The 23,898-nt window shown below is 58.4% G+C and overlaps 1 protein-coding gene across 2 annotated transcripts in view; it reads left to right on the top strand.

Annotated features, from left to right (window-relative positions):
• Window positions 1-23,645, top strand: part of FBN3 (fibrillin 3) — a 60,739-nt gene extending 37,094 nt beyond the window's left edge. The window contains exons 41-64 of one of the 2 annotated variants that reach the window (XM_058728184.1): window positions 1,241-1,312; window positions 4,120-4,245; window positions 4,521-4,646; window positions 5,026-5,151; window positions 5,537-5,653; window positions 6,947-7,075; window positions 8,307-8,426; window positions 9,408-9,533; window positions 10,365-10,517; window positions 10,658-10,723; window positions 10,926-11,051; window positions 11,295-11,414; window positions 11,533-11,655; window positions 12,982-13,116; window positions 13,262-13,387; window positions 13,915-14,121; window positions 14,943-15,068; window positions 15,609-15,731; window positions 15,894-16,010; window positions 19,310-19,438; window positions 19,528-19,647; window positions 21,019-21,253; window positions 21,803-21,950; window positions 22,966-23,645. In XM_058728184.1, coding sequence (XP_058584167.1) covers window positions 1,241-1,312; window positions 4,120-4,245; window positions 4,521-4,646; window positions 5,026-5,151; window positions 5,537-5,653; window positions 6,947-7,075; window positions 8,307-8,426; window positions 9,408-9,533; window positions 10,365-10,517; window positions 10,658-10,723; window positions 10,926-11,051; window positions 11,295-11,414; window positions 11,533-11,655; window positions 12,982-13,116; window positions 13,262-13,387; window positions 13,915-14,121; window positions 14,943-15,068; window positions 15,609-15,731; window positions 15,894-16,010; window positions 19,310-19,438; window positions 19,528-19,647; window positions 21,019-21,253; window positions 21,803-21,950; window positions 22,966-23,304 — 3,335 coding nt within the window. In that variant the 3' untranslated portion in view covers window positions 23,305-23,645. The other variant, XM_058728185.1, reaches the window with a different exon arrangement.
• The last annotated feature ends 253 nt before the right edge of the window (window positions 23,646-23,898 follow it).

Below are 23,898 nucleotides of genomic sequence, written 5' to 3'. Positions count from 1 at the left end.
TTTTGTCTTCATGTGGCTTCTTCTCTCCAAGTGTCTGCGTGTCTCTCTTTTTCTTATAAGGACACTGGTCATTGCATTCAGGGCCCACCCTAACCCAGGGTGTCCGCATCTTTTCTGGATTGCATCTACAAAGACCCTGTTTCCCCAGATGGTCACACTCAGAGGTTCTGGGTGGACATGAACTTGGGGGGCAGTGGGTGTCCATCCCGTGCGGGGCAGTGGAGAGGGGATCGTTACCGGGCATTTCTGGGTGGTGGGCCTGGTCTGGGTTCTAGGTAGCAAGAACGGGGCAGACCTGAGCTGTGCAGGCTGGGAGGGAGCTGCAAACAGCCAGCTCTGGTCAAGTGACTGTCAGGACAGATCACATGTCGCCCTTGGTTTGGGTGCTGGGACTTAGGTACCTGCTCGGATCTCGTGCCCCTGAGTCTGAGGTGCAGGTGGTGTAAGACGAGGCAGAGGTCCATACTAGCCGATGACGCAGGTAGAAGGCCGGGTGACGGCCAGGGTGGGGACCTGGGGAAAGGTGGCAAGATGCCGCTGCCTAAATACCTGCCCGTGTCCACCTGGCGGGCCCAGAGACACCTGCCCCACCTGGGGACCGCGGTCTGGTAGGCGGCATCTCGGCATTGCCAACGGGATGCAACTAGGCAGGGTGGGCTGCCCCGGGGAAGCCCAAGGGTGGCGCCTTCAGCGTCTGGTGCCAGTGTGGTGGGTCGGAGGGAGCCCAAGGGAGCCTTCCCTGTGGCCGCCCTGAGTCCTTGAGGCTGGAGTGGGCTCTGCTAGGGAACAGCAGAGGGAAGAGCATGTGCAAAGTTCCCACGTGGGACGGATGGACGGTGGAGAGCAGAGCCCCTCCAGACGTGTAATGAAATCAGGCAGGAGTCGCTGCTGGAAAGGTAGGGCCGGGGGGCGGGGGGAAGGTCTTGAAATTCAAATTGAAGAGTCTACCTGTTCCGGAGAGGGCAGTGGGGTGTGGTCAGCGGCACTCCTGCGTAGATGAGAGAGGTCGCGTCTCTGCGTCTCTGTGTTGGAAGGTCACGCCACGCGGGTGGGTGGCTGCCTATAGCTCTTCCAGTGCTGGTGAAAGCAGGTGGGAGGCAGAGACTAGTTGTCAGAGGCCGGGTGAGGGCTGGGCTACACGGGTTGGAGGAGGCCATGGGCGGGGATCAGGAAGAGGAGGGGGTGTCCTTCCTGGGAGCCTGCAGCCCCAGCACCCTCTGCCCTGTCCTCCTTTGCCCAGTGGACTACCAGGTCCTGTGCGGAAACCAGGCCCCCGGCTTCGTCATTGACATCCACACAGGGAAGCCCCTTGGTGAGTGACTGTGTCCCCCTGCTGATAGCCTCCAGGTCCCTCTGTCCCCAGGGCCCTGACCTCCCCCTTCCACCCACCCCCGCTCCATGCCCACACTTCTGCCTTCCCAGACCAGGCCAGGAGTCATGTCCCCAAATAGTTCCCTTTATTAAAAAAAAGTAAGTATTTTTATTGTTATTACTCATTTCTAAAAATTCTGGTAACCTACGTGTAACATGAAAGTTACCACCGTAACCGTTGTTAAATGTCCAGTTCAGCAGTATTAGGCACACTCACACTCTCAGGCAAACATTCCTACCATCTGTCTCCAGAACTTTCCATCGCCCCACACTGAGACTCTGTCCCCATGAAACACGGACGCCCCTGCCCTCTGCCCCACCCCTGGCTCCCAGCATCTCCACTCTGTCTCTGTGGACGGGACTGCTCTAAAGACCTCCTGTGAGTGGGGTCACGCAGGACGTGTCCTTCTGTGACCGACTTCTGTCACTGCATGCGGTGTCCTTCAGTCCGTCCACGTGGTGGCAAGTGTCAGAATGACCTTCCTTTCTAAGCCAAACAAGATTGTGTGCAGTTTAATCCCTGGAAGGCCACAGCTCAGCTGTGTGGTGTGGAACTGATGAACCCACTTCTGGCTGTTTCCATCCCAATAAGGATGTGTTCTCCTTATTTTAAACAGCCGGGGCATGGCAGATAAGATCTGCTTCCCCTGCAGTTACCACATCAAACCTAAGTCTCCTTCACACTCCCAAGGTTCCCATGCTGTATGCCCCGAGGATTTCTAGATCCTTCTTCGTGCACTTCAGTATACATAGAGGTCCCCATTGAGAACGCACGGCATTGTTTTCCGGGGAGTTTGAAATTTTCTCGTTCTATAATTCCCTGCATATTGGTTTGCGACTCACTTTTCTCCGGCCACCAACGAGCCGTGAAGACCCAGACAAGTGACTGACTGCAGTGCCCCCCTCTTGTCCTGCTTTGTAGTAGTCCACGTGTGGACACGCCCCAGGTCACCAGCCAGCCCCCCATGGATGGGCACTTACTGCTTCTGGATTCCCTTTTTATACAGTTGGCCCTTGAACAGCACGAGGATTTGGGGCGCAGAACCCCATGCAGTTGAAAATCTGCATATAACTTTTGACTCCCCCCTCAAACTTAACTAGTAGTCTACTGATGACCAGAAGGGTTACTGATGAGGTCAACAGTAGATTAACACGTTTTATATGTTACAGGTATTGTATACCGCATTCTTACAATAAAGTAAGCCACAGTCCATAAAATGTTACTAGGATACCTATATGGAGGGGTGCCTGGGTGGCTCAGTCAGTTGAGCATCGGACTTTGGCTCAGGTCATGATCTCACAGTTCGTGAGTTCGAGCCCCGCATTGGGCTTGCTGCTATCAGCCCAGAGACTGCTTTGGATCCCCTGTCCCTGTCTCTCTGCCCCTCCCCAACCTGTGCTCACTAAAAATAAATAAACATTGGGGCGCCTGGGTGGCGCAGTCGGTTAAGCGTCCGACTTCAGCCAGGTCACGATCTCGCGGTCCGTGAGTTCGAGCCCCGCGTCAGGCTCTGGGCTGATGGCTCGGAGCCTGGAGCCTGTTTCCGATTCTGTGTCTCCCTCTCTCTCTGCCCCTCCCCCGTTCATGCTCTGTCTCTCTCTGTCCCAAATAAATAAATAAATAAAAAATGTTGAAATAAAAATAAATAAACATTAAAAAAGAAAAAAAGAAAACACGTTTATAGCAGTATACTATATTTATATAAAAAATACACGCAGCTAAGTGGCCCTGTGCGGTTTGAACATGTGCTGTTGAACATGTGCTGTTTAAGCATCAACTGTATAGATAACAGCTTTTTTGGGGTATAACTCACATACCACACGCCTCGCCCATCTTAAGTACAATTCAGTGGTTTTCCCTGTCTTCACAGAGCTGTGCTGCCATCACCACTAAGAACATTTTATTTTATTTAATTTTTTTAAGTTTATCCATTTATTTTGAGGTTGGGGAGGGGAAGAGAGGGAGAGAGCGAATCGCAAGCAGGCTCTGCACTGTCAGCACAGAGCCCAACGCGGTGCTTGAACTCAAGGAACCGTAAGATCACGACCTGAGCCCAAACCAAGACTGGGCACTTAACCGACTGAGCCACCCAGGCACCCCTACATTAGAACATTGTCGTCACGCACAAAGACACCTGGTCCCCGTGAGCAGACCCCCCCTCCCCCCCCCCTCCCTCAGCCAGCCCCCCGCAACCCCCGTTCTACGTTCTGTGCCTATGGATTTGCTCTTCTGGGCATTTTACATCAGTGGGATTGTACAATATCTGTTCCTGCATCTGGTTTCTCCCACTGAGCATCGTGCATTCAGGGTTCGCCCACGTCGTAGCGTGTCAGTGTTTCACCCCTGGTTACGTTCCATCGTGTGGAAGGACCATGGTTCGCTACCCATTCCTCTGCTGACGCTTCTGGTTTCTTGCTCAGCATTGTCCCAGGACCCCCCCCCCCCCCATGTGGCTTCCTGATCTCGCAGGAGCTGTTGACCCCAGCAGACCCCCTGAGGCAGAGGCAGACTCACTGGGCTGCGGCGAACGTGTTTTCAGTTGAGAGACGCTCACCCCCCTCTGTTCTCTGTCTTTCGTCCCACATCCTGATCTCTTTCTGGTGTCAGAAAGACTTCAGCTGCCGCAGAATTTTTCCAGTGTGCTCGTTTGTGGCCACCCCTTCTCCCAGACTGCATGGCCCCCTGGCCCAGGGTCCCCAGGTGTTCCCTGGGGCTGGGCTGCCCCTGACGGCCGACGTCCTCCCCAGACATCGACGAGTGTGGGGAGATCCCCGCCATCTGTGCCAACGGCATCTGCATCAACCAGATCGGGAGCTTCCGCTGCGAGTGCCCCACAGGCTTCAGCTACAACGGCGTGCTGCTGGTCTGCGAAGGTGCCACCTGCCCGGCCTCCCCGGCCCTTGGGTGGGAGGCTCGTCCCCCACCCCATGCCCCCTGGACAGGTCGCTTAAGCTCCATAAGCCTCAGTTTCCCTTTCTGTACAGCGGGGCCGATGCCTTTCCAGGGGGCCTCCAACCCACATAACCAGCCTCCCTCTGGTTCCGGCCACTTCCGGAGGGATTCCCCGCTGCAAAGCCCGGGGCAGGGTTTGGGTGGGGACCTGGCAAGGAAGCCTCCCGCACTCCTGCCTGTCGGTTGTATCCCGCAGACGTGAACGAGTGCGCCGGCGGGGAGAGCCCCTGCCAGCAGAACGCCGACTGCGTCAATATCCCTGGCAGCTACCGCTGCAAGTGCGCCCGAGGGTACAAGCTGTCGCCGAGCGGGGCTTGCGTGGGTGAGCGGGGACCCCAGCACGCTGCAGGGCAGGGAGCCGAGGGGGTGGGCCGTGGGACTTGGCGGGCAGGGACAAGCTAGGCTCCGCCCCTGTGACTTGAGTAGGGCACGGCTCCATCCGGGTCTTTCTCCTCGGCTGTGCCATGGGGTGGTTGGGGATGCCGAGCACCTGTTAATAGGGGGCTTGGAAACGGGGGGGATGGGAGCATGGTGCTGGCAGCAGCTGGAGCGGGGGCTTCCAGGCAGGTTCCGGCTTCCCCATCACCGCACGCAAGGGCTCGGCAAACGCCATGCGTGTGTGTGTGTGGGCGTGTGTGGGCGTGTGTGGGCGTGTGTGGAGGTGGGGTTCTGGGGACACCACACTGCCTGCCCTCCCCCAGGACGGAACGAGTGTCGGGAGATGCCAAACATCTGTAGCCATGGCGACTGCGTGGACACCGAGGGCAGCTACACTTGCCTCTGTCACCGTGGTTTCCGGGCCTCGGCGGACCAGACCCTGTGCACCGGTGAGCGTCCCTTCCTGTTCCCCGCCCCCCCCCCGGAGACCCAGGCCGCCAAGCCAGAGGGACCTCAGGTGCACACGTCCCCTGTGAGGGCAGTGCTTTCATCCATCTGGTTCACAGACAGACCCAGGTTTGAGTCCTAGCACTTAAGACCTTGGATATATGACCTTTATTCACCTCCTTGTGCCTCGGTTTGCAAAACGGGAGTGATAAATCGTTTCAGGGGCTCTTTCCAGCCACCTCCCCCCCCCCCCCAGGGGTCACTGCCTGTCCATCCGGACAGGGCTAGGTGAAGGAGAGGCGGGCTGGGTCCAGCCAGGCCCTCAGTCCCTGAGCCACCTGATGCCCTGGGTGAGCTGGGAGGGGTTTGGGGGCTTTGCTCTGGCAGACGTCGACGAGTGTGACCGGCAGCCGTGCGGAAATGGGACCTGCAAGAACATTGTTGGCTCCTACAACTGCCTCTGCTTCCCTGGCTTCGTGGCGACACACCGTGGAGATTGCGTCGGTGAGCCCCCTGGGCCGGCAGGCAGGCCTCATTGCCCCGCCCTGAAAAGTGGGTCCTTAGCTTGAGGGTGCCCCTCTGAAATAAAGGGTCTGGCCCCAGGGATCCCTTCAGAAAAACAACCCCAGTGGTCGGTGCTCCCTCTAAAACAGTCAACCACAAAATTTCCCACCCCACCCCACGGTCAGGCGTCAGGGGGTCTCTCGCTAAAGCTTACACTTAGGGTGACGGCAGCTAGTGGACAGTATAGAGAACACAGCACAGACCTGGGTGGTGTCATGCTGCCACCTGGGCGCAGTGGTTAAAAGCATGAATTCCAAAGTCAGGCAACATGAATTCAAATCCCAGCTTTGCCACCTGCCAGCTGTGTGACCCCAGATGAGTCGTTTTACCTTTTACCTCTCTGGGCTTCACTTTCCTCTTCTGCAAAAAGGAGATTAATAGTAGTACCTACTTATGTTAATGTTAGACCAAACAGACAGTAATAACAAGAAATGTTAGCAGAGATGGAAAAAGGTATCATATAAAGAGACCAATTCCTTGAGAAGACATAACAACCATAAATACATATGCATCTAACAACAGAGCTTCAAAACATACAAAGTAAAAAATGACAGAGCTGAAAAAAAAAAAAAAGATAAACCCACAGTTACAGTTGGAGACTTAAACACTTATCCTCAGTAGGAGAGGGGACAAATAGAAAATCAGTAAGGATAGGGAAGATCCGAACAACACTATCAATCACCTAGACCTGGTCAGTATTTATAGAACATTCCAGAACACACATCCTTCTCAAGTGCACCTGGACATTTACCAGGAAACCCATATTCTGGGCCATAAAACAAACCTTAGAAAATTAAAAAGACTTTTAGTCACACAAAGTAGGTCCTCAGAATGTAAGGGAAGTGAACTAGAAACCAGTCCCAGAAAGACATCCCGAAAAATCCCCAAATATTTGGAAATTAAACAGTATATTCCTAAAGAATCCAGAGATCGAAGAAGCAATCATAAGGGAAGTCAGAAAATATTTTTGACTTAAATGAAAAAGAAAACACAACAAAATTTGTGGAGTTCAGCTAATGGAGTACCCAGAGGCAAATTCATAGCTTTAAGTGCTTGTACTAGAAAATACTGCTATCTGCCTCATTGGATAGTTGGATATACAGAGCCTAGCACATGAATACATGATAAATTGAAGTCCCTGCCATCAACTTAACTTCATTGTGGACAGAGTGCAAGGGAGGCTCAGAGCCCCAGGACTATGGGTGACCCCATCCGCCCATATCCCTTCTGCAGACATGGATGAATGCACCACCCTGGTGGGGCAGGTGTGCCGATTTGGCCAGTGCCTCAACACAGCTGGCTCCTTCCACTGCCTCTGCCAGGATGGCTTCGAGCTCACGGCCGACGGGAAGAACTGTATAGGTGAGTCTCGCCTTGGAGTGGGGAGTCATCTCCGCCAGCCCCTGCTCCAAGTTGATCTGCAGTTCATACTTCCAGGTGATGACGGTTTCATTTCATAATCATGCACTTATTTTAAGGTATAAAAGGAAATACAACTAGCACATCACATCCATGTTTTCACAGGATGTGTGGTTTAGGGTAAGGCTGTCTTAAAAACCTGAGTGGGCAGGGCACCTGTGTGGCTCAGTTGGTTAAGCGTCTGACTCTTGGTTTCGGCTCAGGTCACATTCTTGCAGTTCATGAGTTCGAGCCCCGTGTGGGGCTCCGCACTGAAAGCACGGAGCCTGCTTGGGATTCTTTCTGTCCCTCTCTGCTCCTCCCCCGGACACACTCTCTGTCTCTCTGTCAAAATAAATAAACTTAAAAAATGCTTTTAAAAAACCCTAAGTTTGGGGCGCCTGGGTGGCGCAGTCGGTTAAGCGGCCGACTTCAGCCAGGTCACGATCTCGCGGTCCGTGAGTTCGAGCCCCGCGTCAGGCTCTGGGCTGATGGCTCGGAGCCTGGAGCCTGTTTCCGATTCTGTGTCTCCCTCTCTCTCTCTGCCCCTCCCCCGTTCATGCTCTGTCTCTCTCTGTCCCAAAAATAAAATAAAAAATGTTGAAAAAAAAAATTAAAAAAAAAAAAAAAACCCTAAGTTTAATGGGGCGCCTGGGTGGCTCGGTCGGTTGAGCGTCCAACTTCAGCTCAGGTCATGATCTCACAGCTCATGAGTTTAAGCCCCGCGTCCAGCTCTGTGCTGACAGCTCAGAGAGCCTGGAACCTGCTTCGGATTCTGTATCTCCCTCTCTCTCTGACCCTCCTCTACTCACGCTTGGTCTCTCTCTCTCTCTCTCTCAAAAATAAATAAACTTAAAAAAAAAATTAAAACCCTAAGTTTTCTGAAATAAAGAATAGTCAAGGTGCTACATGGATTACACAGAAATCATGAAGGGGGTCTGTAAGTGGCTTAAGATTAGAGACCTTGCTCCTTCCCTTGGACACCACATAGCTTCACCTATAACCCCCACTTTAGGACCCAGAATATCCTTCCCAGGCTGTCTCTTTTTTCCTGAGTCTCAACTCTTCCCCTGGACCCAGGAAGACTTGTTCTGGGGCCCTTGGTCATCATGCGGTGACTACAGGTGCTGGTCCCAGTCCCAGGTGAACCCCTGTCACAGGCTGGTGCTGGGACTCCTCTCCTTCCTCTCCCCAGACACCAATGAGTGTTTCAGCCTCGCGGGAACCTGCCTGCCAGGCACTTGCCAGAACCTCGAGGGCTCCTTCCGCTGCATCTGTCCCCCTGGCTTCCAGGTGCAGAATGACCGCTGTGTCGGTGAGTGTCTCTCTGGGCCTCTGTTTCCCCATCTGTGAAATGGGAATGCCAGCTGGGGTCTTGGTGAGGGTGGAGGCGTCCTTAGCACAGCACCCAACACAGCTGTGTACACAACTTCTGTTACAAGGATTATTTCAGATGCTCGGCTCAGGGTCTCTCTCTGGGGCCCAGAGGCTTCTTCTTCATGGATCCTACAAAAGGGGCATGGGTGTGGGCTTGCAGGGCCCAGAGAACTCCTCACTCTTGGTGGGTGGTGGTCAGGGACCAGTCTGGCCCGAGTTCCCCTGGTGTAAGTCCCTGTCTGGTGACTTTGTACTGAGTCGGCTAATCTGGACCAGTCTGGCCTAGTCAGGTGGGCTAACCTAGATCAGTCTGGACCCTCTCTTCTGATCTATTCTCTCTGGGCTCCCCTAAGTACAGTGTGAGCTAACCTCATCCAGCATAAGGTAGGTTTATCCGATCCTGGTTAGCTTTGTACACGGTCAGTCTCTAAAGATGAACTTTGGGGCGCCTGGGTGGCTCGGTCAGTTAAGCGTCCGACTTCAGCTCAGGTCATGATCTCGAGGTCTGTGAGTTTGAGCCCTGCGTCAGGCTCTGTGCTGACAGCTCAGAACCTGGGGCCTGTTTCAGATTCTGTGTCTCCCTCTCTCTGACCCTCCCCTGTTCATGCTCTGTCTCTCTCTGTCTCAAAAATAAATAAACGTTAAAAAAAAATTTTTTTTAAGATGAACTTTTCCTGACCATGACCCCTGTCCCGGAGATACCTTCTAGGAAAGACTCCTCCCCAGCCCCCAACACAGCCCAGCTGGTGCTCTGGCTCACTGCATCCCGAGGGCCCCTGGCCCGTGTCTGTCAGTTCTCGGACCCTCCCGGGCTGGGCTGCCACTCTGTCCGCCCCCTCCTCCCCCAACAGCTGAGGCTGTCCTACCCTGGCAGAGGTCCTGCCTGCACCCCACCTAGCTTGTGTCCCTGCCCCCCCAGACATCGACGAGTGCTTGGAAGGACCCAACCTCTGCCTCTTTGGCACCTGCACCAACAGCCCTGGGAGTTTCCAGTGCTTGTGCCCACCTGGCTTCGTCCTTTCTGACAACAGGCACCGTTGCTTTGGTGAGTCTGTGGTTCTCTCTTTGAGAAGAGGTGGAAGTTAGGGCGAGAAGAGTGGGGCCACCCCGAAAAGGGGGCTGCAGTTTCCTGCATGAATCTCCAGGAGCTCTGCCCAGGCAGAGGTGCTTCCCGGCATTGGTGGGGTTTTTCTAATCCAAACAGCCTCTGCGCCAGACAGGTCACTTGCACGGAGGGCTATCCTGGTCCAGTCTGGGCTAACCTGGTCTCCTGGGCTTTGGTTGTCCTGTAGGGGCTGCGGTTGCCCTCCGTGGGCTGGCCTCACCTCAGTAGGCCAGCCTTGTCCAGTGTGTGGGCTAGCCTCAACCAATCCGAGCCAGCATCGTCTCTCCCCGGTTAGGGGCAGCAAAGCAGAGGGCAGGGCAACCCAATCAGTGTTTGTTGTTCAGACCCCAACCTGCCCTTGAGGACTTCTCAGGCTGATGGGAGTCCAGGGCTGATGAGGGGCGTCCACGATGTTGATTGGGGGTCTCATGTCCCAGGTCCTCTGGCTCTCTGGAATCAGTTGCTTCACCTCTCCAGGAAGGGGCTTTCTGAGCCACGAATAACTGGCTGAGTGTGCTCCCCTTGGCACAGCTGTGGATGTGGGGTATCACTGGAAGGGATTCCCAGGGGTCCAGCAGAAGCCCCAGGGCTGGCCCTCATTGGCCCGGTGTAGGTCACATGTCCATCTTGGAGCCAATCACCACAATGGGGGGGGTTCTGATTGGCCACTTGGTAGAGTCTGGGCCCCCCATTCTCTGGGACCGGGGTGATGATCAGGGCACTACCGATGACCTTTCTAATGTTTCCCTGGGGGGGGGGGTCACCCCACAGACACACGGCAGAGTTTCTGCTTCACCCACTTTGAGGCCGGGAAGTGCTCTGTGCCCAAAGCTTTCAACACCACCAAGGCCCGGTGCTGCTGCAGCCAGAAGCCTGGCGAGGGCTGGAACTACCCCTGTGAGCTGTGTCCTCAGGAGGGCAGCGGTGAGCTCCCTGCCCTGTCTGTCTCCCCTTAGATTCCACCTGCCGGCCCACATCTGTTTGGTTTCCTACACACGCTCAGGGGGGGCTCTAGGGGCCGCAGCAGCCCCCGACCCTCACCCCCTTCCCTTCTTGGTGTCCAGCTGCCTTTCAGGAGCTCTGCCCCTTCGGCCACGGGGCGGTCCCAGGCCTGGATGACTCTCGGGAAGGTGAGCCCCTCGCCCACGGGCCAAGGGCCCCTCGCAGCCGCCTAGCCCTGTCTGGGCTCTGTCTGTCCCCCATTCCCAAATCTCAGGCTCCCTCCTTGCCCAGTGGGTGGCCCGGACCGCACCTGGCCTGGAGGGGAGGAAGAGACCCCGAGTGTGGCCGGGTCGTGACCGATGCCGTGTCTGGCACCCCCGCCTCCTGCAGACGTGAATGAGTGCGCGGAGAACCCCGGCGTCTGCACTAACGGCCTTTGCGTCAACACCGATGGGTCCTTCCGCTGCGAGTGTCCCTTTGGCTACAGCCTGGACTTCACAGGCATCCGCTGTGTGGGTGAGTGACCAGCCCGCCCACGCGCCCGGAAGGAAGGAGCGGAGGGGAGCAGGCAGGGCAGACGCCAGTTGCCCACTCAGGCCAACCCACTGAGCATGCGCATCCCGCGCGCAGCCCGGAGTTGCGCCAGATCAGGCCCCGTGTGGTCGGTGGCACTCAGGGGGTGCGGACAGGATAATGTGGAGATAACGAGGGCGGGAGGCTCTCTGCGGGTCCTGACCGCTCCCTTCCCCCCTACCCCAGACGTAGATGAGTGCGCTGTCGGGCACCCCTGTGGCAAAGGCACCTGCACTAACGTCATCGGAGGTTTCGAATGTGCCTGCGCCGACGGCTTTGAGCCCGGCCCCATGGTGACCTGCGAGGGTACGACCCTGCCTGCTCCTGGGCTGTGTGATGGGGGGCATCAGTGGCTGGCCTGAGGGCGGGGTGTGGATCCCACAGGCAGACCCTCCCCAGCCCGCCCCTCCTCTGGCCTCCCCAGACATCGACGAGTGCTCCCTGAACCCCCTGCTCTGTGCCTTCCGCTGCCGCAACACTGAGGGCTCCTACGTGTGCACCTGCCCGGCCGGCTACGCCCTGAGGGAGGACGGGGCCATGTGCAGAGGTAGGATGTGCAGGAGAGGTGGGCGGGGCCCCGGGCTCCCCATACCTCGATCCTGGAGAAGACAGGGAAATGCGAGCCTGTGCCCAAGGGGGAGCACCAAGAAATAGAGTGAGGGCAACAACAACAACAACAACAACAACAACAACAAAAAAAAAGAAATAGAGTGAGGGCAGCACTGAGGCAGTGAGGTGCGGTGGGTGCTCTTCTGTGAGTGGTGCTTCTGTCGTCATGAAAATGGGGGACCGTGAGGGCTCTTACTGTGTCTCCCAGGGGACGTGTGGTGGTGATGCCTGAAGACCTTTTTCTTTCATGTTTTTATTTATTTTTAAGAGAACATGAGCAGGGGAGGGGCAGAGAGAGGGGGATAGAGGATCTGAAGCGGGCTCTGTGCTGTTAGCAGTGAGCCCGACGCAGGGCTCGGATTCACCCACTGTGAGATCATGACTTGAGACAAAGTCAGACACTTAGCCGACTGAGCCACCCAGGCTCCCCAACAGTTTTGTGTTTTTTTTAATGTTTTATTTATCTTTGAGAGAGATAGAGCATGAGCAGGGGAGGGGCAGAGAGAGAGAGAGAAGGAGAGACAGAATCTGAAGCAGGCTCCGGGCTCTGAGCTGTCAGCACAGAGCACAAGGCGGGGGCTCAAACTCACAGACAGAGATCATGACTTGAGCCAAAGTTGGATGCCCAACCGACTGAGCCGCCAGGCGCTCCCTGACGGGTTTTTAAAAAACGTTTATTTATTTCTTTTGAGAGAGAGAGCAGGGGCGGGGCAGAGAGAGAGGGAGAGAGAGAATCCCAAACAGGCTCGGTGCCATCAGCTTGGAGCCCGAGGAGGGGCTCGAACCCGCGAACCATGAGATTAGGACCTGAGCCGAAATCAAGAGTCAGATGCTGAACCAGCTGAGCCCCCCGGGCGCCCCTGGAGACAGTTTTCATTGTGACAGCTGGGTGTGGGGGCTGCTGCAGACATCGAGTAGCCAGGGATACTGCTGACTATGCTACAGCACACGGAAAGACCTTCCACCACGAGGAAGTCTCTGGTCCCAAATGTCCTTAGTGTCGAAGCTGAGAAACTCTGGGCTGGGACTTGGTCCCTCCAGGGCTGTCTCAGGGTTAGCATTCCAGGGACCATGTTTAAGGCTGGACGGATTCACTGACCCTGACGTGGGCAGGGGGACGCAGGTGTTGGGACAGTCCCGACCCCTCGGCTTCTTACTTTCGGTCCCCAAGGGCACAGAGGGAGGTGGGACCCGGGCCCCCACGGCCTGCGGCCAGGCCACGGGGCGCCTGACCTTGGCCCCCTCTCTCCCTGATCATCCGCAGATGTGGATGAGTGTGCGGACGGCCAGCAGGACTGTCACGAGCGGGGCATGCTGTGCAAGAACCTCATCGGCACCTTCACCTGCGTCTGCCCCCCAGGCCTGCGGCCTCAGCCTGGCTCCGGGGAGGGCTGCACAGGTATGGGTGTGCTTGGGGGCGCAGGGCCCCCCCGGGGGAGACGAGCCAAAGGAGGAGAATGTGGTGGGAAGGGAGCGTGCAGGGCGAGGGGAGGCTGGCTTGCAGGGCTCCGGCCTCCCCACCGGCCTCATCCCTCCCGCCCCAGATGAGGACGAATGCCACGCACGGCCCCGCCTGTGTGCCAACGGCCGCTGCGTCAACACCGCGGGCAGCTTCCAGTGTGACTGCGACAAGGGCTTCCAGCCCAGCCCCGCTGGCACTGAGTGCCACGGTGAGTGTGGCCACGCACGGCGGGTACAGCTCTCCCAGCCCGCCCCCCGCCCCCGCCCCATCTCAGCCATGCTCCTGCCTCGGCCTGGAGCCGCAGGCCAGCCCCCTCGAGTCCCCACCAGCCTCCTCTTCCTCACCCAGGCCAGGCTCCAGCCTGTCCTGTCCACCTCCCTGGATGTCCTCCATGTGCTCTGTCCCCGCTGTCTGTCTGTCCGGCCCACTGCCACTCACACCTCCTCCCTAGTGTTCCCTGGCCCCCATGCTGCCCTTGACTGTCCGTGCTCTCTGCGGCCACAGGCATCTCTTGACCCTACGGGTCTGCAGCTTCTGCCTCGGCCTTGGCCCCCGGAGGGCATCTGACAGTGCTAGGTGACAGCGGTCTGGAAGATTGCGCCCCGCGCCCACGCACAGCTGTGTCGGAGGCACCTGGGAGCCCTTGCTAGACTCTCAGTGCCGCCGGACCGCAGGGGGAAGGGGGCCCTGGACGGCAGGTGCCTCCCACCCACCCGCCCGCCCCGTTCTCTGCAGACGTCCGGCGGGGGCCCTGCTTCTCCGAGGTGCTGCAGGCCACGTGCCAGGCTCGCTCAAGCAGCGGTGAGGCCGTCACTAGGGCCCAGTGCTGCTGTGGGGGCGGCCGGGGCTGGGGGCCCCGCTGCGAGCTCTGTCCCCTGCCTGGCACCTCTGCCCACGGGACCCTGTGCCCCCACGGCTCAGGCTACACCGCCGAAGGCCAAGGTGGGTGGGGCGTTTGTTCTCGGTCGCGTCTGTGTCCCAGAGGGGGCTGGAGTGTGCGAGCCAGTGCGAACCGGACCCCGTTCGTTGCTGTGCGCGTGCGTGAACTTGGGCGAGCGGGTGAACAGGTGTGTGAGCCGATGTGTGTGTGTTCTTTGTTCTCTGCGGGCTCGTCGGGGAGTGTGTGAAAAAGGGTGTGGACCGGTGTGCATTCACTGGTGTGTGTGTTGTGCGTGCCGGCCGCATGAGGAGCATGTGCCGGAAGGTGGGTCCGTGTGCTTTGGATTCCAGCGAGTTCCACAAGGGCGGGTAGGTGTGCGAGCGAGTGTGAGTGACTGCGTGCACGAGTGTGTCTCATCCAGTGTGTCAGCGAGGGTGGGACAGGTCGCCCCAAGCGAGCAGCGGTGACCCCCAGGTCTGACGAGGGTGTGTCTGGTGGGGGGGAGACAGAGGAGCCGCAGAACGTGTGTCCCTGTGATTCTGCAGGAGTGTCGGCCTGTGACTGGCGTGCAGTGTGTGTGTACCTCTGCCTGTGCTTCCGCATTTGTGTGCGTGTGCCCTGAGGTGTTGCAGTGAGGCTGCGGGAGGGCGTGATCCCCCCCCCCCCGCCAGGTGCTCTCTGGGTGTAGTGAAAGGAGCTGCATTAGTGAGTCCGGGGCGGGACTCACAGCCTCGGGGAGGGGTCCCTGGGGTCAGGCGGGGCAAGTAGAGGCTGGCCTTGCGGGGGGGGGGGGGGGGGGGGGGGAGGGCTGCCGGCCAGAAGGGTGGAGGTGTGCCCCAGGGACCCGAGGCAGCCAGCACAGCTGAGCCCTGCTTGTCCCCAGATGTGGACGAGTGCCGCATGCTCGCTGACCTCTGCCCTCACGGCGAGTGCATCAACAGCCTCGGCTCCTTCCGCTGTCGCTGCCAGGCTGGGTACGCGCCGGATGCTGCTGCCACAGCCTGCCTGGGTGAGCCTCCCGCCCCCATCCCCTGGCCTGGCCCGGCCCCGCTCCCTCTGCACAGCACCTGGCCTGCGCTTCCGGCTGAACCCGGGAAGCAGAGCATCCCCAGTCCCGCCCCCAGCCCCGACCTCATCTGGGCAACTTTCCTCCTGTTACTTTGTGCATCCTAAGATTTTTGGTTTCGTCGTGTAGCACGTGTTCATCGAAGTCAGGGGTCAGCAGACTCCCTCCAGCTCAAGGGCCTAGTCCGACCCTCTGCTTGTTTTTGTTAATAAAGTTTTATTGGCAGCCATAGCTATTTGGTTTCCTCTCGAGCTGAGTAGTTGGAACCAGAACCACGTGGCCTGCAAGGGCAAACATGTTTAACCTCTGGCTTTTTACAGAAAAAGTGTCCATTCCTTGTATAAGCCCACAGATTCTGATTGGTTCGGGCCTGGGAAGGAGGCCTCAGCAGGACCTGAGTGGAGACCCCAGCCCCTGACCCCCCGGGGGGGACATCTGTCTGACACCAACCCCCCCCCACCCCACATGCTACCAACCCTCTAGATGTAGATGAGTGTGGCCAGGCGCCCACGCCGTGTACCTTCCTCTGCAAAAACACCGAGGGTAGCTTCCTGTGCACCTGCCCCCGAGGCTACCTGCTGGAGAAGGACGGCAGGACCTGCAGAGGTGATGTCCCCCCCCCCCCCCAGGCCCTGTGGGGCTTCGTCCCCGACCCCCCCCGGGGATGCCCGGGCACATCCCCGGCCACTCGCCCCCGGGTCTTTCCCCTGGGAAGCCCCCGGCCCCGGGGGGCCCTGCCCTGAGCCCGCGGGGACGTCTGTGCTGCAGACCTGGACGAGTGCTCCTCCAGGAACCACAACTGCCAGTTCTTCTGTATCAACACCGTCGGCTCCTTCACCTGCCACTGTCCCCCCGGCTTCACCCAGCACCACCAGGCCTGCCTCGGTGAGTCCTCTCACCCCTCCCAGCCCCTGGCACGTGACGCTGGCCTTCGCTCACTTGTTCTCCAAATAAGCAGCAAGCCCCGCGTGTGTGCCAGACGGCGGGGACACAGAGGGGGTCAGAACAAAGCCCCTGCTCTGTTGGTGCCCACATCCTGCCAATGCCTAGGACTTTGGTCTCCTTCCTTGCCCTAGGGACCTGGGAGGAGGAGTCCCTCTGACCTCAGCCCAGGACACTCACCTTTGCCCCTGACCGGTCCCTGATGGGTCTCTCTCCTACGGTCTCACGGGGTCCAGAGCGGAAGTTGGTTCAGAAGCCAGAGTTGCAGGGGCAACTGTCACTCCCATCGCTTTTTAGTGTCTCGTGGCCTGGGAGAACCAGACCTCCCCTGGGGGCCAAGCCCAGCCATGGGTGGCCCCATTCAGGCTCCCACTAGTCCACTCAGCCCACACCTACTGAGACCTACGGTGGACCAGGCTGTGCTCTGGCCCGGAGGTCTTTGGACTCCAACCCTCAGGTCAGGCCTGCTCAGCCCCCTACTTGCTTCTGTTAACAAAGTTCGGTCGGCACACAGCCACGCCCATTCATTTGCATAGGGTCTGTAGTCGCTTGTGCGCTAAAATAACGGAGTCAGAGCCAAGTCGTTGCCACAAAGTCACACATACCTCCTAGCTGTCCCTCTACAGGAGCCGTTTGCCTCGCCCTGTTCTAAACCCTGAAGGTGCAGCAATGAACACAGGAGGCAAGCTTGCTGCCACCACGGACTGTCCCTGCTAATAGGGACTCCAAATAGACACAAAGAGCAAAGGGGCGCCTCGGTGGCTCAGTCAGTTAAATGTCCGACATCGGCTCAGGTCATGATCTCGAGGTTCGTGGGTTCGAGCCCCGTGTGGGGCTCTGTGCTGACAGCTCAGAGCCTGGAGCCTGCTTCGGATTCTGCGTCTTCCTCTCTCTCTGCCCCTCCCCTGCTCCTGCTCTGTTTCTCTCTGTCTCTAAAAAACAAATAAACATTTAAAAAAATTTAAAAACAAACAGTAAGGTAACACCATAGCCTGTTGGAAAGTGATGCATGGCATGAGAGAAAGATAAAGTGAAGCCGAGTAAGGAGATCAGGAAGGCTGCAAGTTTTCCACTAGGGATCAGGAGAAGCCACATCCAAAGGGACTTTTGTACAAAGAGCTGATGGAGTTGAAGAAGGGAGTCACGTGCCCGTCTGGGGAAGAGCCTACCAAGCCTTGAAACAAGCTACGTTTCTCTTTTTCTGCACATTCAAGTTATCTTCCCTGCTTCCTAAGATGAGCACGTTTAATGTGGCATCTGTATGAGTTTGTAGCTGTTTGCACGTACACATGCGGGCCCGTGTGCCAGTGCAGACACCCAGCAAGCTCCCGTGAGACTTCTCTCTCTGGAACAGAGTTGAAATTCTCAGCCAGGCTCCCCACTGCGTAGTTACCAGGGATCGAGGGCTCCAGATCATTCACGATTCACATCTGTATAGCCTATACTCCTGGTGGGTGGTCTGAGGCTAACTAGATCAAGGGTCTGCAAATTTTTTCTGTAAAAGGCTCTACGGTTGGGGCGCCTGGGTGGCTCAGTCAGTTAAGCAACTGACTTTGGCACAGATCATGATCTCACGATTCGTGAGTTCGAACCCTGTGTTAGGCTCTGTGCTGACAGCTCAGAGCCTGGAGCCTGCTTCAGATTCTCTCTCTCTCTCTCTCTCTCTCTCTCTCTCCCCCTCTCCCCCACTCTCTCTCTCCCTCTCTCCCTCTGCCCCTCCCCAACTTCCTCTCTCTCTCTCTCTCTCTGTCTCCCCCTCTCTCCCTCTCTCTCTCCCTCTCTCCCTCTGCCCCTCCCCAACTTCCTCTCTCTCTCTCTCTCTCTCTCTCAAAAATAAATGAATAAACATTAAAAAAAATAGCCTTGCCATTGTAGGCCAAAAGCAGTCATAGACAACATGTCATAAATGAATGGGCATAGCTGTGTGCCAATAACATTTGTTTACGATAAGCAGGCAGTGGGCCAGATTTGGGTCTCAGGGCCTCTGTTTGCTTATGATTAAACTAGAAGATCAAACTTATATGACCACAGTATGCCCCCCTGACCCTTGGCCTGCTTTGTGGATGCAAGGGAAAGAGACCATAGTCGTGCCAGAGGCCTCTCTCTGGTGAAATCCTGGCAGGAATCCAGGGCTAGTCTCTGTGGCCCCTCAAAGGACGGCTCAGGCATGACAGATGACACCAGCAGCAGATACAGGAGCCACTCTGGCTGAGGAGCCCAGGTCCCCAGCATCTCTCATACCCAAGAGAGATCCCAGGTCCCCAAAGGGAGGCGTCTGGTGTCAATCTTCATACCCTAGGGAGCCAAAACGAGGGTCCCCCCCGCCCCACCCTGGAGATGCACTGTTCACTCCCTAAACTCCCAGCATGGGCCATTAGCACGGTAGCCACATTGTCTGGTAACCAGCCCGTCTCTGCTCGCACTGCTGGCACAAAACACCACAGACTGGGCAGCTTGAACGACAGACCCTTGTTGCACGCGGTTCTGGAGACTGGAAGTCCAAGGCCAGGGTGCCGGCCTGGCCGGTTTCTGGTAAGGGCTCTCCTCCGACTGGCAGATGGCTGCCTTCTCGCGGTGTGCTCCCATGGCAGGGAGAGAGCAAGCTCTCTGGTCTCTTCTTACGAGGGCGCTAACCCCGTCCTCAGGACCCCACCCTCACGGCCTCATCTAAACTGAAGCCCCTGCCGGAGGCCCCACCTGCGAACACCATCACTCTGTGGGGTTAGGGCTTCAACATACGAATCTGGAGTGGAGGGGGGACAGCCACTTTCAGTCCATAATCCAGGCTGACATGTCATGATGGTCCGGTGTCCGCGACGACAGAGTGCACTGTTACCCCCAGGAAAGGGGGTTTTGTTCATCTTTGAGTCCCGTGCTGAGCACTGTCCCGAGCCCTGTGTGTGACTGGATTAATCTCCCAAAACTGTGGTGAGGGAGGTGTTACCATCTCTGTGCTACAGCTGGGGAGACAGGCCCACAGGGGGTAAGTCAGCCACCCCGGGCCACACAGCTTTGAGGTGCCGCAGACAAGATTCAAAGAAAGTCGTATACGTGCTTCATCTCAAACGTTCAAGGCAGTTCTGTGATGTGGGAGCCGCTACGGATCTCATTTCACAGAAGGGGAGACTGAGGCACGGAGAGGGCCAGTGACTTGCCCGGCAGCTGGGTAGGCCCAGCATTGTGGTGCTGGCCGTGAATTCCCTAACCTCTCGGCTGTCCTGCCCGTTCCCTGTCCTCTGCAGACAACGACGAGTGCTTGGCCCAGCCTGGCCCGTGTGGCACCCGGGGGCACTGCCTCAACACCCCGGGCAGCTTCAGCTGTGAGTGCCACCGAGGCTTCACCCTGGACAGCTCAGGCCATGGCTGCGAAGGTAGAGCTGGGCTTTGGGTGGGCTCTGGGCCTGGGCTGTGGTCCCCAGGGCCACTGGGCGAGCCCTGCCACCCGATCTCTGTCTCGCAGACGTGGATGAATGTGACGGGCCCCATCGCTGTCGGCACGGCTGTCAGAACGAGCTGGGGGGCTACCGCTGTGGCTGCCCCCAGGGCTTCACCCCGCACTCCCAGTGGAGCCAGTGTGTGGGTGAGTGTCAAACGCCCCCCATCAGAATCTGTTGGGAGCAGGCAACTAGGAACCGCCCCCACCTGGGATGTTGGGATAAAGCACAATGACCTAAAGTGCTTCTGGGCCAGCCCGGGAGGTAGTGAGGTCCCCACTGCTGGGGAGACTGGGGAGTCGGGGGGCTGCAGATAAAGCACGGCCAGGTTCAAGCCCATTTCCTTGGGAGTGGTGGCCTGGAGGGCCCAGCTGAGAAGGATTCTGAGTCAGCACCTGTGAACACTAGGAGAGAGTTCTGCGATTGATTGGCGATGCCTGCCATGGGTGTGGCAGTAGCAGATGGGAGCGTGTGCTGTATCTGTGCCTTAGCTGCTCCGGAGGCCCTCAGTTTGGGGGACTAGCCTGTGCCCCAGCCTCCTCCATCACATACTTCTCTTTGTGCTCCAAGCCCTCCTAACGACAGCCTCGTCCTTACCACCTCCGTTTGCGCCTTCCGGACAGTCTGGCTTTCGCCCTCTACCCTTGGGCCCACTCTCTCCAGGCGCCTCCACCTCCGCTGCTCTGGGCACTGCTGCCTGCCCCTCCCAGACGCTCTCCTCCCTCAACCTCTCTGATTGACGTTGCCTTCTCTCTGGTTCCTCCTCCTCCCCTGATGGTGGGTCCTCAGCTAAGTTTCCATCTTTCCCCTGCTGTGTGGCGTTCAGCCCCTGGGGACCACACACACACACACACACACACACACACACACACGCACCCCTTCGCCTCTGCTGCCGGTTCTCCTTCTCAGCCTGCTTCCCCCTCTGCTTCCTCATTTGCTCACTCCTTCTGCAGTGGGCTGTCCGGGGTCTGTCTTGCGTCAGGCCCTGTGGATACAGAAGTGGGCCAAGTAGCAGACTCTTGTCTAGTTAGTGGTGGGGACAGGGATGAGTTAGGCTCATGGTTCTCAACTGGGAATCATTTCGCCCCCTCGGAGACGTTTTGAAGCGTCTGGGATACATTTTGCTCGTCACACCTGGGAGGTGGGAGCTCCTGGCATCTAGTGGGTGGGGGCCAGGGCTGCTGCTTAATGTCGTGTGGTACACAGGACAGCCCCCACAACAGAGAATGGCTCGGTCCCAGATGTCAGTAGTGCCAGGGAAGAAACCTCGTTCGAGATCATGCCACCATTTAGGATTTCTGGGAAGTTCCAAGAAATGCTTGGAAGGAGAATTACAGGGCTGGGGCAGACCTAGTCCCGGGGCTGATGGGGAGCCTGATGGACGTTGACTTTGACCCTGGGCTCTGGAGGAGGAGCCGGACTTGGTGGAGATCAGGAGGGCTGTGGGCAGGGGGGCCTGGGGGTGCAGAGGCCACCCCCTGCCCCCCGCGTTTCCTCTCCCCTCTCCCCACTCACAGACAAAAACGAGTGCGTGCTGTCGCCTGCGGCCTGCGGCAGTGCCCCCTGCCACAACACGCTGGGTGGCTTCCGCTGCGTCTGCCCCTCTGGCTTTGACTTTGACCAGGCCACGGGGGACTGCCAGGACGTAGACGAGTGTGCCGCGCAGGGCGGCCCCTGTACCTATGGCTGCGCGAACACTGCCGGTGGCTTCCTGTGCGGCTGTCCCCAAGGCTACTTCCGGGCTGGGCAAGGGTGAGGGGCTTGCGTAGGGCGGGCACAGATTCCCAAACCCTGCGAGAGCACGCACACACGCACACACACATACACACAGGTGGGTCCGTGTTCACATGCATTTTACACACGTGTGCACAGAGCCCTGAGCACACGTATGGGTGTGCACACAAGCTCACACCCGATTCTGGCATAATTACCTTCGTGGCAGATGAACCCACCTGGTAGATGCACACTTCTCTGTAATACACTTGAGCACACGGCTCACACGGATGCCAGCACGCCTGCGGACCCCTCCGCATTCGCGTGTCTCAGTGTGCACATGTGTGCACATACACATCAGCATCCTGGGGTGTGAGCAGGTTCGCACCTAGGCCCAGGTCAGCCAAGGGATGCGTGCACACAAGCGCACATCCCTTGTGTGGGCACACGCAAAGGCACAGCCACACATTTACACACCAGCACCTGCCCCCGTGGGCAGTGAGGCTCAGGGTGGGGGCTGGAGGGGCTGGCTGGGGAGATCCCGCCAGCTTGCCCCTGAAGGCCTACTGCCACCTTGTCCTGGCCCAGGCACTGCGTCTCTGGCCTGGGCTTCAGTGCCGGGCCCCGGGAGACGCCAGGAGAAGAACTGATTTCATCTGAAGCCTGCTATGAGTGCAAGATCAACGGCCTCCCGCCTCGTGACCGGCCACGGCGCAGCGCCTACGGTGGCCACCAGGTCAGGAGAATGAAGGGATAGGAAAGTTGGGTCGGAGGGGCTCTCGCTATTAGATTAACTAAATATGAGTGCATTGCTTTGCCTTCTTTTCCCCTCTTGTTTCTTCCCCCCCTTTCCTGGAAAAACAGTGGCTCTATATGTCACCCCACTGTTACAAATATTTTCTGTAAGCCTCGCAGGGGTAGGGCCCTGTGTCTGTAAGAGTGAGGGGAGTGGTTGTCGGGGCTCCTGGGATGGGCGCCAGCGGATCTGGGCAGAGGAGGGCCGGGCGGCCCCATGGCTTTGCCTGCAATACTCACGGACTGCCAGCAGGTGTCAGCAAGGGCACGTGTCTGCGCAACACGCTGGGGAAGGGCGGAAGTGTCCAGAACCCAGGGGCAGGGAAACAGGAATAGCTTTCACTTTAACACAACAACGGAACCACCCCTCAATATGTAAATTAGGCGAAACCAACACCAAGGAGAATAAAACACAGATAACCTCCTGTGGGACTGGCTACGTCACCAAGCCCGGGCTAGCCTGCCATTGAGGCCCCTGGCTTATTCAGGGCCCTGTCCGGCTGCCAGGACCAGGAGCGCGCTCACAGCAGTTCACATAAAGAGGGGTTTGTCATCAGCACACAGGGTGCTCTCAAAGAGCCCAGATGCAGGAAGTGCAGCAACCCCCGCCCCCACCCCGGCACCGGAAAGCAGCTCCTCTCTGGTGCAGCCAGGTCTTGTGTTTCCCACTGTGGCGGCTTCAGCGTTGTGTGGACAAGCGGCCGCCTATCTGCCCGTCTTTGCTTTCCCCTGGGGAAGCCGCCTCCACCGTCACGCCTCTGTCTGTGGCCCAAGCTGACGGTGGGCCTTGTGATGGAGGGCTAGATGGAGGTCAAAGGCGGAGAGTGCCCCAGGTTGTCCTCCGGTTTAGAGACTGGCTGAAATCTCTCGGCCGTGACCCCCCCCCACGGTCCCCTACCCGCTGCGTTCCGACGCTCCCCGCCTCTCACCGTCCTCTGCCTGGTCTTTCTCCACAGGTGAGCCTGGCCAGCCTTGACTCAGAGGCCCCACTGACCTTGGGCCTGAACCTCTCGCGCCTGAGCCAGGCCGAGCACATCCTGGAGCTGCAGCCAGCGCTGGAGAGCCTGGCGGGACGGGTCCGTTATGTCATCGCCCGTGGCAATGAGCAAGGTTTCTTCCGCATGCATCACCTCCGTGGCCTCAGCTCCCTGCAGCTGGGGCGTCGGAGGCCCGGGCCTGGAACCTACCGGCTGGAGGTGGTGAGCGTGGCAGGGCCCTGGGGCACCTGGCCGGAGGGGCAGCCGGGACCAGGGGGCCGGGCCTTGCGGCTGAAGGTGCAGCTACAGCTGCTGTAGTTGGAAGGACACCCCCTCCCCCCACCTCCTGGCAGACCCCAGGCCCCTCCCGCAGCCCCCGCTCCGGACTCACTGGATGGGCCCTGCCCAGTCCTTGCCTCGTTCGGCGGGATTGGGAGGAAACTGATGTCACCGAGCTCACCACGCACCGCAGGGAGCCCCCGGGGTCCCTGGTGAAGCCCTGGACTCAGCGCGCCCCGGCGCCCCCCGTTCGTCCTCCTCTCCAGAGCTTGGGACGGACCGACCCCACCGGCAACGGGGTCACTGACCGGGAGGAGCCCCAGAACTCAGGAAGAGTAAAATGCTGTGCTGCGACCTCAGGCGAACCCAGCCTCTGCCCAAGGGGACCCCAACGCTCAGTCTCCCCTGGAGACAGCTGGAAGCTGGCGCACGCACCCTCCTTCTGCAACAACCGGGGTCACGGAAGGGCCTGTGATTCGCTGAGTCCGGTCAGCCTCAGGCTTCCACTTCTGCACTGCACCGCGGCTCACCCCCCGGGGGTCGATGGGACATGGAAACGGACAGCTGGGGGGTGCACCTGGGGCTCGACCCTCCGAGCCGAAGAGCCTGTGGGGCCCCAGCCAGAGTTGGTGA

The sequence above is a fragment of the Neofelis nebulosa genome, chromosome 4, assembly GCF_028018385.1.
Source record: "Neofelis nebulosa isolate mNeoNeb1 chromosome 4, mNeoNeb1.pri, whole genome shotgun sequence".
In the NCBI taxonomy this organism is placed as follows: Eukaryota; Metazoa; Chordata; class Mammalia; order Carnivora; family Felidae; genus Neofelis; species Neofelis nebulosa.
Note: the sequence above shows the minus strand (reverse complement) of the source record. Positions and strands in the feature narration are given on the sequence as shown.